The sequence below is a fragment of the Heptranchias perlo genome, chromosome 11 (assembly GCF_035084215.1).
Source record: "Heptranchias perlo isolate sHepPer1 chromosome 11, sHepPer1.hap1, whole genome shotgun sequence".
Lineage (NCBI taxonomy): Eukaryota > Metazoa > Chordata > Chondrichthyes > Hexanchiformes > Hexanchidae > Heptranchias > Heptranchias perlo.
Window position 1 is genome coordinate 79,713,221 of NC_090335.1, and position 15,571 is coordinate 79,728,791.

A 15,571-nucleotide genomic window follows, 5' to 3' on the forward strand; every position below is an offset into this window, starting at 1 on the left:
GCTTACCAGTTACTGGTGCTACTCTCTGGCAGTTTCCGCAGTCTCAAGTCTTAATTTCAAGGGATAGGGAGCAAAGGCGGGTAAATGGAGTTGAGATGCAGATCAACCATAATCTAATTGAATGGCAGAACAGGCTCGAGAGAGAAAAAAGAAGTTAAAGACTTGCACTTATATAGCGTCTTTCACAACCTGAGGACCTACCAAAGCGCTTTACAGCCAATTAAGTACTTGAGCAGTACAGTCGCTGTAGTAATTTAGGAAAAGCAATTTGCGCGCAACAGGGGTCCCACAAACAGGAATGAGATAATGACCAGATAATCTTTTTTTTAGTTGAGGGAAAAATATTGGGCCAAGACACCGGGGAGAACTCCCCTGCTCTTCTTCGAAATAGTGGCCATGGGATTCTTTCATGTGCACCTGAGAGGGCAGACGGGGCCTCGGTTTAACGTCTCATCCGGAAGACAGCACCTCCGACAGTGCAGTGGGAATGTCAGCTTGGATTGTGCACAGCTGAACTTGCTCGTGACCCTGTGTTCCAAAGGCCTCACGTCTCTTTTTTTTCCCTTCTCTCCACCCCACTTCCCTAAAATGTTTGTTGAGCGTTCCTAATCCTGATCTTATTTAGTAAGGCTGCTTTACAGCACTAGTGTTAAATTCTGCAATGTAAAGAATGATTTTTTATTTTGACAAATAGAAGATAAAAAATTAATGATTAATAAAATGATTAATAAAAACAGCAAATCGCTGCAATGCACAGCAGGCCATTTCTGCGCTTGATTTTAAGAAAAGAAAGGTGAAGTAAAGCAGTCTAATGATAAAGAATGAAGAGGCAATAATGAAATGAGACGAATGGGAGATTTATATGTGGAGATGCTTTGCACAAGAGCTTCCTGCTGGTACTCTTAATTTGTATAAATAGTACTTCTCAGGGAGCGAGGAGGAGGGTGGAGGGGTAATGAGAGCCAGCACAAGATCGGGGGGAGAAACAGTAAATTATTTAAGCAAAATAATCTGGAGTTTTGATTTTGCACATTTCCTTTGCCAGTGTCCTGCAGTGCAGTTTATATCTTGCTTTTGATTTTGTGCTTTAAGAAAGAGACTTGCCTCCATCAATAGTGCAAGGCTTTGAGAAGGTTTGTGAAATTGCACGTTACATTTCTTGGAGAAAGCGTTCTGCTGATACCTGCCCTAGGCCGCATGTCTCTCCAGGAATCAGATTTCTGCTGTGACTACCTGCTATCTTTTTAAGGACAGATTAGCTGTGATCTAATTGAATGGCTGGAACAGGCTCGAGAGGCTGAATGGCCCGCTCCTGTTCCTTTATGTAAGTAAATCATTGAATTTAATAAAAGTGTAAGCAAAAACCCATGATTTTTCCACGGGGAATTAAGAAGGCAGAAAGAATTTGCATTTACAGAGCACATTTCACATCCTCCAGATGTCCCAAAGCTCTTCACAGCCAATGAAGTATTTTTAAAGGCAAATGCAGCAGCCAATTTGTACACAGCAAGGTCCCACAAATATCAATGCGATCAATGACCAGATAATCTGCTTTGGTCATTTTGGTTGAGGGATAAATATTGGACAGGACACCGGGGAGAACTCCCTTGCTGTGAACTCAAGTCCTGGAATGGGACGTGTGGGTCAGAATCTCTGGCTCAGACATCAGAGTGTAACAACTGAGCCACACTGACAATTAAAAAGCCTTTTCATGATCTTACTACTGAGAAGCAATGACAAACTTGTATCCGAAATGGATAAAAGGTTCAAGTCCACTCCTCAAGCACATAATCCAGGCTGACACTTAAGTGCAGTACTGAGGGAGTGCTGCACTGTCGGAGGTGCTGCCTTCCGGACGAGACATTAAACCGAGGCCCCGTCTGCCCCCTCAGGAGGATGTAAAAGATGAGCAAGAGCCAATGTGAGTACCCTGCTGTGATGCTAGGTAGACCATTGAATGTCCAGTAAAATGGAAATGCAAATGGTTACTGTCCTGACCTGGCAGAGCATCAATTTCCTAAAAGCACGGGTTGGATTCCCAATAGTGCAGCGCTGTGCTCTATCATGCATGTAATGCCAGCGATACACAGAAAGCCCCTCTAACCATCAGCTGCACGTTATCTCCTCCCGGAAGAAATCCCGACGGAGTGCTGTGTCCTTCTGTGTCACACTGGAATTCTTCCATGACGCGCCATGTTTTTAATTCCCTTGTTGCTTAAGGTGCAGCAGATTGGTCACGGGGTGGTGAGGGCTGGAAGGTGGGAGTGTTTCTTTCCTCGATGCTAATTAATTGGCCTCAGTAGCCACTAATACTTGAGTAATCTCAGCGGTTGATACTGTGGATAATACAAGCAAGACTGAAGCCAGTGTAGAAAGGGAACAATTTTTTTTATTCTATGTTAAAGCAGGGTTACTGTTAAACTAGTATTAATGCTATAAGGCAGAAAATTTGCCCCTCAGCCTAGTGAGGTCGTATCGACTGTGCAATACTGCCCCCTGTTGCCTGCAGTTTACATAGAATTACATAGAATGTACAGCACAGAAACAGGCCATTCGGCCCAACAGGTCCATGCTGGTTACATGAGCCTCCTCCCACCCGTCTTCATCTAACCCTATCAACATATCCTTCTATTTTTTTTCCCTCATGTGTTTATCCAGCTTCCCCTTAAATGTATCTACACTATTCACCTCAACTACTCCTTGTGGGAGCGAGTTCCACATTCTCACCACTCTCTGGGTAAAGAAGTTTCTCCTGAATTCCCTTTTGGATTTATTAGTGACTATCTTATATTTATGGCCATTAGTTCTGGTCTCCCCTGCAAGTGGAAACATCTCTACGTCTACCCTATCAAACCCTTTCATAATCTTAAAGACCCCTATCAGGTCACCCCTCAGTCTGCCTTTTTTTGGAGAAAAAAGCCCCAGCCTGTTCAATCCTTCGTGATAGGTATAACCTGCCAGTTCTGTATCATCCCAGTAAATCTTTCATGGACCTTGTCCAGTGCCTCTATATCCTTTTTATAATATGGAGACCAGAACTGTTCACAGTACTCCCTCTATACAAGTTTAACATCACTTCTCTGCTTTTCAATTCTGTCCCTCTAGAAATGATCCCCAGTGCTTGGTTTGCCTTTTTTACGGCCTTATTAACCTATGTCACTACTTTTAGTGATGTGTATCTGTACCCAGAGATCACTTTGCTCTTCTACCCCATTTAGACTCTTATTATCCAAACGGTATGTGGCCTCCTCATTCTTCCTACCAAAATGTACCACCTCACACTTACCTATAATGAAATTAATTTGCCAATTACACGCCCATTCTGCACGTTTATTAATGTCTTCCTGTACTTTGTCGCAGTCCTTCACGGTATTAACTACACCCCCCAATTTGCTGTTATCCGCAAATTTTGAAATTGTACTTTCGGTTCCCGAGTCCAAATCGTTTATGTAGATGGTGAACAACAGTGGTCCCAGCACCGATCCCTGTGGAACACCTCGTCCCACCTTCTCCCTCTCAACAACAGTAATTTGCATTTATATTGTAAAAAAAAATTTCACAAGGAGCTTCACTGAGGTGTAATCAAAAAAATGGGTGCAGAGCCAAAGGAAGGGATATTGGGAGGGGGAATCGCCTGTTATTTTACAGTTATGTCTCAGCAGGTAATTATAGCCCATCCACTGACTTATCATAGAATCATACAGCGCACAAGGAGGCCACTGGGCCCATCGTGCCTGTGCTGGCTCTTTGAAAGAGCTATCCAATTAGTCCCATAGCCCTGCAAATTTTTCCCCTTCAAGTATCTATCCAACTTGTGATTGTGATTGGTTAATGGGTAAGCAATAATGAAGCACTTGATGGATTCAGAACCTCTCGAACAATACAAATATTCTTTACTTTTTAAAAAAAAAAGTTGAATATACGCAACATAACGTAAAACAAGTGACTTTTCTCGGTCTGTAACTCAGCTGGGTTTACATAAGAACATAAGAAATAGGAGCAGGAGCAGGCCATACGACCCTTCGAGCCTGCTCCGCCATTCAGTAAGATCATGGCTGATCTTCGACGCCATTTTCCTGCCCGATCCCCATATCCCTTGATTCCCTTAGAGCTCAAATAACTAGTTTAGTTCTTCTGTTATGTGGTATCCATAGCGAAACCCCTCGATTCGATTATATTCTCCAACATTTTCTTTCCAAATGCTCCTTCTCCCAAAAGAACTTTTCTATGTATTAAAATGTTTTACTGATTTCCCTCAGCCACTAGGACAGTAGATTTTGATGGTCATTCAGTTTGTTACCGTGTGTGGGATTTTGCAGGGCATGGAATGGAATGGCTGTCATACTTGCACAAAGCGACAAAAGTCATTGTACTTCGAATTGCAATTGATGTACTTTGTAATTTCTGAGATAAGGTGACACACAATTTAAAGACAAGTGTCAGCACTCTTAGCTCTGAGTCAGAAGGTCGTGGGTTCAAGTCCCTCTCCTGAGACTTGATCTTATAATCTAGGCTGACATTTCAGCACAGCACTGAGGGAGTGCTGCGCTGTCTGATATCCCGCCCCTCGGATGAGATGTTAAACCAAGGCTCTGTGTGCCTCAGTGAGCTGGAGTTACAGAACGCAGAGGATGGATCTATTCGAAGAAGAGCTGGGGAGTTCTGGTGCCTTGGCCAACATCTGTTCCTCAATCACCAAAACAGATTAACTGGCGATTTATCTCATTGCTGTTTGTGGGTCCTTGCTATGTGCAAATTGGCTGCTGTGCTTGCCTGCGTTGGCTGTGAGGGGCTTTGGGACATCCTGAGGACTTGAAATGCAGGGTTGTTTCTATGGAAAAGTGCATTGTGGTAAAGGATATTAAACCACACCATGTACTGCTGTACTAAAATGAAATGTATTTTTCAGGATGTATCGGGAATGCCCACGCTGTGTCGGCCTGTGATCGAAGGAGGTGCCGGATTTGATTTCCGCTTAGCTATGGCTGTTCCAGACAAGTGGATCCAGGTGAGAGCTCCTGCCTGCAGGGAATGGAACTGTAATCCAGTCCTTTCTCAACTCTTTACTTTCAAAGTATCTGACCTTTAACCTTGTGTTTTATCCATAAGGTGCCTCATATCTATGTCATGACTTGATTGGTGTGGTCGTAATTCCTAGAGTCAGGCAGGAACCCTGACAGGTGACTCGCAGATCATGGTCACCGCTGGGCCTTGGCAATCACCGCTGGTAATTACCGCTGGGCCTCGGTTATCACCGCTGGTAATTACCGCTGGGCCTCGGTTATCACCGCTGGTAATTACCGCTGGGCCTCGGTTATCACCGCTGGTAATTACCGCTGGGCCTCGGTTATCAGTGCCTGTAATTACCGCTGGGCCTCAGTTATCAGTGCCAGTAATTACCGCTGGGCCTCGGTTATCAGTGCCAGTAATTACCGCTGGGCCTCGGTTATCAGTGCCAGTAATTACCGCTGGGCCTCGGTTATCAGTGCCAGTAATTACCGCTGGGCCTCGGTTATCAGTGCCAGTAATTACCGCTGGGCCTCGGTTATCAGTGCCAGTAATTACCGCTGGGCCTCGGTTATCAGTGCCAGTAATTACCGCTGGGCCTCGGTTATCAGTGCCAGTAATTACCGCTGGGCCTCGGTTATCAGTGCCAGTAATTACCGCTGGGCCTCGGTTATCAGTGCCAGTAATTACCGCTGGGCCTCGGTTATCAGTGCCAGTAATTACCGCTGGGCCTCGGTTATCAGTGCCAGTAATTACCGCTGGGCCTCGGTTATCAGTGCCAGTAATTACCGCTGGGCCTCGGTTATCAGTGCCAGTAATTACCGCTGGGCCTCGGTTATCAGTGCCAGTAATTACCGCTGGGCCTCGGTTATCAGTGCCAGTAATTACCGCTGGGCCTCGGTTATCAGTGCCAGTAATTACCGCTGGGCCTCGGTTATCAGTGCTGCGTCTTGAATCAGTTTTATTGACGTGTGATAGAAATAGAAACACACGACGGGAGATGCAGAAGATCACTCGGGCTGGTGTTGCTGGAGAAATGGCAGAGCCTGTTTGCTCACAGGGAAAGGCCGCAATCACCAGGGGTGCACAGTGGGCCAACCAGCACCTGAGAGAGTCCCAAGTATTGTTTATAGGTCAAGTGGGTTTAGGGAGGATAATTGAAGAGAGGAGAGGGAGAGGAGGAAGAGAGGGAAAGGCACCAGGGGAGGGGAAGGAATGGGAGGGGAGCAGAGAGGGGGGAGAATTAAAAAAAAAAAAATTATACTGGACAAAACAAGCAACCCACAGGTTTTGAAACCGAATGTGATGTGAAACTACACTGTTAGCAGGAGGAAGAAAACCAGCGCCGTGAGCAGCCTATTACACCACATTGAAATAAAGCTAGTGAAGAATTTATAATTTAGTGGGGATTACTGAATGACTACTGAGTATCAGCAGTAACTCACTGGTACCACTCTCGCCTCTGAGTCAGAAGTCCCACTCAAGGGACTTGAACTCATAATCCAGGCTGACAATCCCAGAGCAGTACTGAGGGATGTGCTGCACTGTGGGAGGTGCGGTCTTTGGGGTGAGATGTTAAATCGAGGCCCCGTCTGCCCCCTCAGGTGGATGTGAAAGGTCCTGTGGCCACTATTTTGAAGAGGAGCAGGGGAGTTCGCCCCGGCATCTTAGCCAATATTTATCCAACATCAGTAAAACAGACTCTCTGGTCATCATCACCTGGCTGTGCGCACAATTGGCTGCTGCCTTTCCTACATTACAACAGTGAGCACCCTTCAAAAAAACAAGTCCTTCATTGGCTATGAAGCGTTTTGGGACGTCCTGAGGTGGTGAAAGGAGCAGGAGTAGGAGTAGGCCTTGTTCAAAAAAGGAAGTAAGGATAAACCCAGCAACTGCAGTCCAGTCAGTTTAACCTCGGTGGTGGGAAATCTTTTAGAAGCGATAATCTGGGACAAAATTAACAGTCACTTGGACAAGTGTGGATTGATTAGGGAAAGCCAGCGTGGATTTGTTAAAGGCAAATCGTGTTTAAGAACACAAAAAATAGGAGCAGGAGTAGGCCATCCGACCCCTCGAGCCTGCTTCGCCATTCAACAAGATCGTGGCTGATCTTCTACCTCTACGCCATTTTCCTGCACTATCCCCAGATCCCTTGATGCCTTTAATATCTAGAAATCCATCGATCTCTGTTTTGAATGTACTCAATGACTGAGTCTCCACAGCCCTCTGGAGTAGAGAATTCCAAAGATTCACCACCCTCTGAGTGAAGAAATTTCTCCTCATCTCACTCCTAAATGGCCGACCCCTTATTCTGAGACTGACCCCTGGTTCTAGACTCCCCAGCCAGGGGAAACATCCTCCCTGCATCTACCCTGTCGAGCCCTGGAAGAATTTTGTAAGTTCCAATGAGATAACACTGGTTAGGCCCCAGATTTTTTTTTTATTCGTTCACGGGATGTGGGCGTCGCTGGCGAGGCCGGCATTTATTGCCCATCCCTAATTGCCCTTGAGAAGGTGGTGGTGAGCCGCCTTCTTGAACCGCTGCAGTCCGTGTGGTGACGGTTCTCCCACAGTGCTGTTAGGAAGGGAGTTCCAGGATTTTGACCCAGCGACAATGAAGGAACGGCGATATATTTCCAAGTCGGGATGGTGTGTGACTTGGAGGGGAACGTGCAGGTGGTGTTGTTCCCATGTGCCTGCTGCTCTTGTCCTTCTAGGTGGTAGAGGTCGCGGGTTTGGGAGGTGCTGTCGAAGAAGCCTTGGCGAGTTGCTGAAGTATTGTGTCCAATTCTGGGCACCGCACTTTAGGAAGGATGTCAAGGCCTTAGAGAGGGTGCAGAGGAGATTTACTAGAATGGTTCCAGGGATGAGGGACTTCAGTTATGTGGATAGACCGGAGAAGCTGGGATTGTTCTCCTTAGAACAGAGAAAGTTAAGAGGAGATTTGATAGAGGTGTTCAAAATCATGAAGGGTTTTGATAGAGTAAATAAGGAGAAACTGTTTCTAGTGGCAGGAAGGTCGGTAACCAGAGGACACAGATTTAAGATAATTGGCAAAACAACCAGAGGGGAGATGAGGAGAATTCTTTTTTACGCAGCGAGTTGTTCTGATCTGGAATGCGCTGCCTGAAAGGGCGGTGGAAGCAGATTCAATAATAACTTTCAAAAGGGAATTGGATAAATACTTGAAGGGGAGAAAATCGCAGGGCTATGGGGAAAGAGCAGAAGAATGGAACTAATTGGATAGCTCTTTCAAAGAGCCGGCACAGGCACGATGGGCCAAATGGCCTCCTTCTGTGCTGTATTATTCTATGATTCTGTTTTTCTTTTTGCTTGCAGCCTTATTTTGATGCAGCTAGTGAGATAAATGTTCACATCCTTGAGGGGTTCTGTTTTTCTTAAAAAAAAAATAGTAGTGTGCATAAAACAGATACACGCACCTTTTAGCAAAATCATCATTATTAGTAATGATCAAAAATCAACAACCATTAACAATTGGACACCAGCTCGAGCCTGATACTGTGCTGACAGTCCCAATATAATTGCAGTCAGTTTAATGATGGCATTGAACGGTACTTCCTGCTGAGAGAAACTTCTGTAAGTGCCCTAATCTATTATTTTTTTAGCTTTCTTGCATCTCTTGTCTGGACAAAATCCTGTTGAAATCTACTTTTTTTAGATGTCCTAATCTATTAACCTTTTTCACAGAGAAATCTTGTTCACCACAACAAAATGTCCTGATGTCAAGAATTTAGCAGTTTGGATGTTTTGCAGAGATTGATTGAGGGAAAGGGAGCAGTAAATTCCACGATGTCTCGGCAAAATATTAGCTCCTCTTGGAAATTTATGCATTGCTACCTTTTTTTTATAAAAAGAGTGGCTCTGATCTGAAGGGCGACTTTCTTTGCCTCTTGAGCCTGACTTGAAACTGACTGCCAATCTTTCGCAAAGAAAAATAGCGTCTAATTTTGAGTCTATTTGCTGCAGCTGAACCGGAACGAGGTCTGGGTGATGCCGTGCGTCAGACATCTTGGCCCCCACCCGCGTTGTGAGTTCAAATGGAGCCCAGACCGATGGATTGAAAGTCATGGATTCGATGTGAAACCGCGAGGGCAGTCACACGCCCAGTGGGCTCACAGCACCATACTGCTCCTAAAATGGCAACCTCGTTCAGAGAGGCCACAGGATGGGCTAGTGGGGGAAACAGAATAATGTCACAGCAGTGTGGGGGGTTTTTATACGGTCGGGATGGAGCTAATGCACATTGTTGGACAGTATACTGAGGGGCTAACGGCATTGACCAACACCATGTCTAACGATGCTGGTACTGAGTGTGTGAAAGATTCCCCAACACCAATATCCCCTCAACTTAATGAGTGGGGGAAAAAAACACACACATCAAAGTGCAGAGAAGGGTTAATGTCAATACACAAAGGTTAAACACCTCTTGCAGGAAGGCATTGGTTTCTGAGGTGTATTCAACTACTTCAACCCTCATCCATGCCTTTGTTACCTCTAGACTCGACTGTTCCAATGCTCTCCTGGCCGGCCTCTCATCTTTCACCCTCTTTAAACTTCAGCTCATCCAAAACTCTGCTGCCCTCCCTCCCTCCCTCCCTCCCTACCTCCCTCCCTACCTCCCTCCCTGCCTCCCTCCCTGCCTCCCTCCCTGCCTCCCTCCCTGCCTCCCTCCCTGCCTCCCTCCCTGCCTCCCTCCCTGCCTCCCTCCCTGCCTCCCTCCCTGCCTCCCTCCCTGCCTCCCTCCCTGCCTCCCTCCCTGCCTCCCTCCCTGCCTCCCTCCCTGCCTCCCTCCCTGCCTCCCTCCCTGCCTCCCTCTCTGCCTCCCTCTCTGCCTCCCTCCCTGTACCCCTCTCTGCCTCCCTCCCTGTACCCCTCTCTGCCTCCCTCCCTGTACCCCTCTCTGCCTCCCTCCCTGTACCCCTCTCTGCCTCCCTCCCTGTACCCCTCTCTGCCTCCCTCCCTGTACCCCTCTCTGCCTCCCTCCCTGTACCCCTCTCTGCCTCCCTCCCTGTACCCCTCTCTGCCTCCCTCCCTGTACCCCTCTCTGCCTCCCTCCCTGTACCCCTCTCTGCCTCCCTCCCTGTACCCCTCTCTGCCTCCCTCCCTGTACCCCTCTCTGCCTCCCTCCCTGTACCCCTCTCTGCCTCCCTCCCTGTACCCCTCTCTGCCTCCCTCCCTGTACCCCTCTCTGCCTCCCTCCCTGTACCCCTCTCTGCCTCCCTCCCTGTACCCCTCTCTGCCTCCCTCCCTGTACCCCTCTCTGCCTCCCTCCCTGTACCCCTCTCTGCCTCCCTCCCTGTACCCCTCTCTGCCTCCCTCCCTGTACCCCTCTCTGCCTCCCTCCCTGTACCCCTCTCTGCCTCCCTCCCTGTACCCCTCTCTGCCTCCCTCCCTGTACCCCTCTCTGCCTCCCTCCCTGTACCCCTCTCTGCCTCCCTCCCTGTACCCCTCTCTGCCTCCCTCCCTGTACCCCTCTCTGCCTCCCTCCCTGTACCCCTCTCTGCCTCCCTCCCTGTACCCCTCTCTGCCTCCCTCCCTGTACCCCTCTCTGCCTCCCTCCCTGTACCCCTCTCTGCCTCCCTCCCTGTACCCCTCTCTGCCTCCCTCCATGTACCCCTCTCTGCCTCCCTCCATGTACCCCTCTCTGCCTCCCTCCATGTACCCCTCTCTGCCTCCCTCCATGTACCCCTCTCTGCCTCCCTCCATGTACCCCTCTCTGCCTCCCTCCATGTACCCCTCTCTGCCTCCCTCCATGTACCCCTCTCTGCCTCCCTCCATGTACCCCTCTCTGCCTCCCTCCCTGTACCCCTCTCTGCCTCCCTCCCTGTACCCCTCTCTGCCTCCCTCCCTGTACCCCTCTCTGCCTCCCTCCCTGTACCCCTCTCTGCCTCCCTCCCTGTACCCCTCTCTGCCTCCCTCCCTGTACCCCTCTCTGCCTCCCTCCCTGTACCCCTCTCTGCCTCCCTCCCTGTACCCCTCTCTGCCTCCCTTTCTCCCTGTACCCCTCCCTACCTTTCTCCCTGTACCCCCCTCGCCAGCTCCCTCTCTACCTCCACCTCTAATTCCCAGACCCCCCTCAAAACCCACCTCTTTGACCAAGCTTTTGGCTCAGTAGCCACTTTTGTCTGCAAATTGTTTCCCTTCAAGTATTTAACTAACTCCTTTTTGAAGGCCACGATTGAATCTGCTTCCACTACCCTTTCAGGCAGTGCATTCCAGATCATAATTACTCGCTGCATAGAAAGGTTTTTCCTCATGTCACCTTTGGTTCTTTTGTCAATCACCTTAAATCTATGTCCTCTGGCTCTCGACCCTTCCACCAATGGGATCAGTTTCTCTTTATTTACTTTGTCTAAACCCTTCATGATTTTGAACACTTCTATCAAATCTCCTCTCAACCTCCTCCGCTCTAAGGAGAACAACCCCAGCTTCTCCAGTCTATCCATGTAACTAAAGTCCCTCATCCCTGGAATCATTCTAGTAAATGTTTTCTGTACCCTCTCTAAGGCCTTCACATCCTTCCTAAAGTGCGGTGCCCAGAACTGGACACAATACTCCAGTTGTGGCTGAACCAGTGTTTTATGAAGGTTCAACATAACTTCCTTGCTTTTGTACTCTATGCCTCTATTTATAAAGCCCAGGATCCAGTATGCATTTTTAACCGCTTTCTCAACCTGTCCTGCCACCTTCAAAGATTTGTGCACATTTACTCCCAGATCTCTCTGTTCCTGCACCCCCTTTAGAATTGTACCATTTAGTTTATATCATCTCTCCTTGTTCTTCCTGCCAAAATGTATCACTTCACGCTTTGCTGCGTTAAATTTCATCTACCACGTGTCCACCCATTCCACCAGCCTGTCTGTATCCTCTTGAAGTCTATCACTATCCTCCTCACTGTTTACTACACACCCAAGTTTTCTGTCATCTGCAAATTTTGAAATTGTGCCCTGTACACCCAAGTCCAAGTCATTAATATATATCAAGAAAAGCAGTGGTCCCAGCACTGACCCCTGTGGAACACCACTGTACACCTCCCTCCAGTCAGAAAAACAACCTGCACCACTACTCTCTCTTTTCTGTCACTTAGCCAATTTCGTAGACTCATAGAATGGTTGCAGCACGGAAGGAGGCCATTTGGCCCATCGAGTCCGTGCCGCTCTATGCACGAGCAATCCAGCTAGTCCCACTTCCCCGCCCTATCCCCATTTTTTCCTTTCAAGTACTTATCCAGTTCCCTTTTGAAGACCATGATTGAATCTGCCTCCACCACCCCCTCGGGCAGTGCATTCCAGATCCTAACCACATGCTGTGTAAGAAAAAAGATTTTCCTCATGTCACCTTTGGTTCTTTTGCCAATCAGCTTAAATCTATGTCCTCTGGTCCTTGACCCTTCCACCAATGGGAACAGTTTCTCTCTGTCTAGACCCTTCATGATTTTGAATACCTCGATCAAATCTCCTCTCAATCTTCTCTGTTCCAAGGAGAACAACCCCAGCTTCTCCAGACTATCCATGTAACTAAAGTCCCTCATCCCTGGGATCTTTCTAGTAAATCTCTTCTGCACCCTTTCTAAGGCCTTCACATCTTTCCAAAAGTGCGGTGCCCAGAACTGGACACAATACTCCAGTTGTGGCCGAACCAGTGTTTTATAAAGGTTCATCATGACTTCCATACTTTTGTACTCTATGCCTCTATTTATAAAGCCCAGGATCCCATATGCTTTTTTAACCTCTTTCTCAACCAGCCTTGCCACCTTCAACGATTTGTGTACATATACCCCCATATCTCTCTGTTCCTGTATGACTTTTAGAATTGTGCCCTCTAGTTTATATTGCCTCTCCTCGTTCTTCCTACTTAAATGTATCACTTTGCATTTTTCTACAATAAATTTCATCTGCCACGATTCTGCACATTCCACCAGCCTGTCGATATCCTCTTGAAGTCTATCACTATCCTCCTCGCTGTTCACTACACTTCCAAGTTTTGTGTCATCTGCAAATTTTGTACACCCAAGTCTAAGTCATTAATATATATCAAGAAAAGCAATGGTCCTAATACCGACCCCTGGGGAACACGTCTGTACACCTCCCTCCAATCCGAAAAACAACCGTTCACCACTACTCTCTGTTTTCTGTCACTTAGCCAATTTCGTATCCATGCTGCCACTGCCCCTTTTATTCCATGGCCTTCAATCTTGATGACAAGCCAATTATGTGGCACTTTATCAACCGCATTGTCCTCATCTGCTCTTTCTGTTACCTCATCAAAAAACTCAATCAAGTTAGTTAAACACGATTTACATTTAGCAAATCCGTGCTGGCTTTCGCTAATCAATCCACACTTGTCCAAGTGACTGCTAATTCTGTCCCGGATTATCGTTTCTACAAGTTTCCCCACTGCCGAGGTTAAACTGACTGGCCTGTAGTTGCTGGGTTTATCCTTACACTTTTTTTGAACAAGGGTGTAACATTTGCAATTCTCCAGTCCTCTGGCACCACCCCCGTATCTATGGATGTTTGGAAGATTATGGTCAGTACCTCTGCAATTTCCCCTCTTACTTCCCTCAGCAACCTAGGATGCATCCCATCCGGACCGGTTGACTTATCTATAAATACATCCAGCCTTTCTAGTACCTCCTCTTTATCAATTTTTAGCCCATCCAGTATCTCGACTACATCTTCTTTTACTGAGACACTGGAAGCATCTTCTTCCTTGGTAAAGACAGATGCAAAGACTCATTTAGTACCTCAGCCATCCCCTCTGCCTCCAAGATTTTCTTTTTAGTCCCTGACCCTTCCTCTCTCTACCCATTTACTGTTTACATGCCTGTAGAAGACTTTTGGATTCCCTTTTATGTTAGCCGCCAGTCTATTCTCATACTCTGTCTTTGCCCCTCTTATTTCCTTTTTCACTTCCCCTCTGAACTTTCTACATTCAGCCTTGTTCTCACTTGTGTTTTCAACCTGACATCTGTCATACGCCCCTCTTTTTCTGCTTCATCTTACTCTCTCTTTTGTTATCCATGGAACCCTGGCTTTAGTTGCCCTATCTTTCTCCCGCGTGGGAACGCACCTAGACTGTACCTGAACCATCTCCTCTTTAAAGGCTGCCCATTGTTCAATTGTAGTTTTGCTTGCCAATCTTTGATTCCAATTTATGTAGACCAGATCTATTCTCATCCCATTGAAATTGGCCCATGGAAATTTTGTATCCATGCTGCCACTGCCCCTTTTATTCCATGAGCTTCAATTTTGCTGACAAGCCTATTATGTGGCACTTTTATCAAACGCCTTTTGAAAGTCCATGTTCACAACATCAACCGCATTGCCCTCATCAACACTCTCTGTTACCTCATCAAAAAACTCAATGAAGTTAGTTAAACATGATTTGCCTTTAACAAATCCGTGCTGGCTTTCCTTTATTAATCCACACTTGTCCAGGTGATTATTAATTCTGTCCCGGATCATCATTTCTAAAAGCTTCCCCACCACCGAGGTTAAACTGACTGGCCTAAAGTTGCTGGATTTATTCTTACCCCCTTTTTTGAACAAGGGTGTATCATTTACAATTCTCCAGGTACCACCCTCATATCTAAGGATGTTTGGAAGATTATAGCCAGTACCTCCACAATTTCCATCCTTACCTCCCTAGCAATCTAGGATACATCCCATCCAGACTGGGTGACTTATCTACTTTAAGGATAGCCAGCCTTTCTAGTACCTCCTCTTTATCAATTTTCACCCCATCCAGTATCTCAACTACCTCCCCTTTTATTGTGACTTTGGCAGCATCTTCTTCCTTGGTAAAGACGGATGCAAAGTACTCATTTATTTCCTCAGCTTATGCCCTCTGCCTCCTTTATGGTCCCTAATCGGCCCCTCCTCTTACCACCTGTTTACTATTTATATGCCTGCAGAAGACTTTTTGATTCCCTTTTATGTTGGCCACCAGTCTATTCTCATACTCTCTCTTTGCCCCCTTTATTTCCTTTTGTACTTCTTTGTACTTTCTGTATTCAGCCTGGTTCTCAATTGTGCTATCAACCTGACATGTGTCATTTTTCTGCTTCATCTTACTCTCTATATCTTTCGTCATCCAGGGAGCTCTGGCTTTGGTTGCCCTCCCTTTCCCCCACTTGGGAATGTACCTGAACTGTATCCAAACCATCTCCTTTTTAAATGCTGCCCATTGTGCGATCACAGTTTTCCCTTCCAATCTTTGATTCCAGTTTACCCGGGCCAGATCCGTTCTCAACCCACTGAAATTGGCCCCCCTCCGATTAATTATTTTTACTCTAGGTTGCTCCTTGTTCTGTTCCATAATTAATCTAAACCGTATAAGGGTCCAGAGGGGCAATTTTTTCACTCAAAGGGTGGTGAGTGTCTGGAACGAGCTGCCAGAGGCAGTAGTAGAGGCGGGTACAATTTTGTCTTTTAAAAAGCATTTGGACAGTTACATGGGTAAGATGGGTATAGAGGGATATGGGCCAAGTGCAGGCAATTGGGACTAGCTTAGTGGTATAAACTGGGCGACATGGACATGT

General features: G+C 46.9%; 1 protein-coding gene across 2 annotated transcripts in view; it reads left to right on the forward strand.

Annotated features, from left to right (window-relative positions):
- The window catches only part of LOC137327517 (1,4-alpha-glucan-branching enzyme-like), a 426,685-nt gene that overhangs the window by 245,741 nt on the left and 165,373 nt on the right, over positions 1–15,571 (forward strand). For both annotated transcript variants that reach the window (XM_067993414.1, XM_067993415.1), the window contains exon 10: positions 4,910–5,008. In XM_067993414.1, coding sequence (XP_067849515.1) covers positions 4,910–5,008 — 99 coding nt within the window. The remainder of the gene's footprint in view (positions 1–4,909; positions 5,009–15,571) is intronic.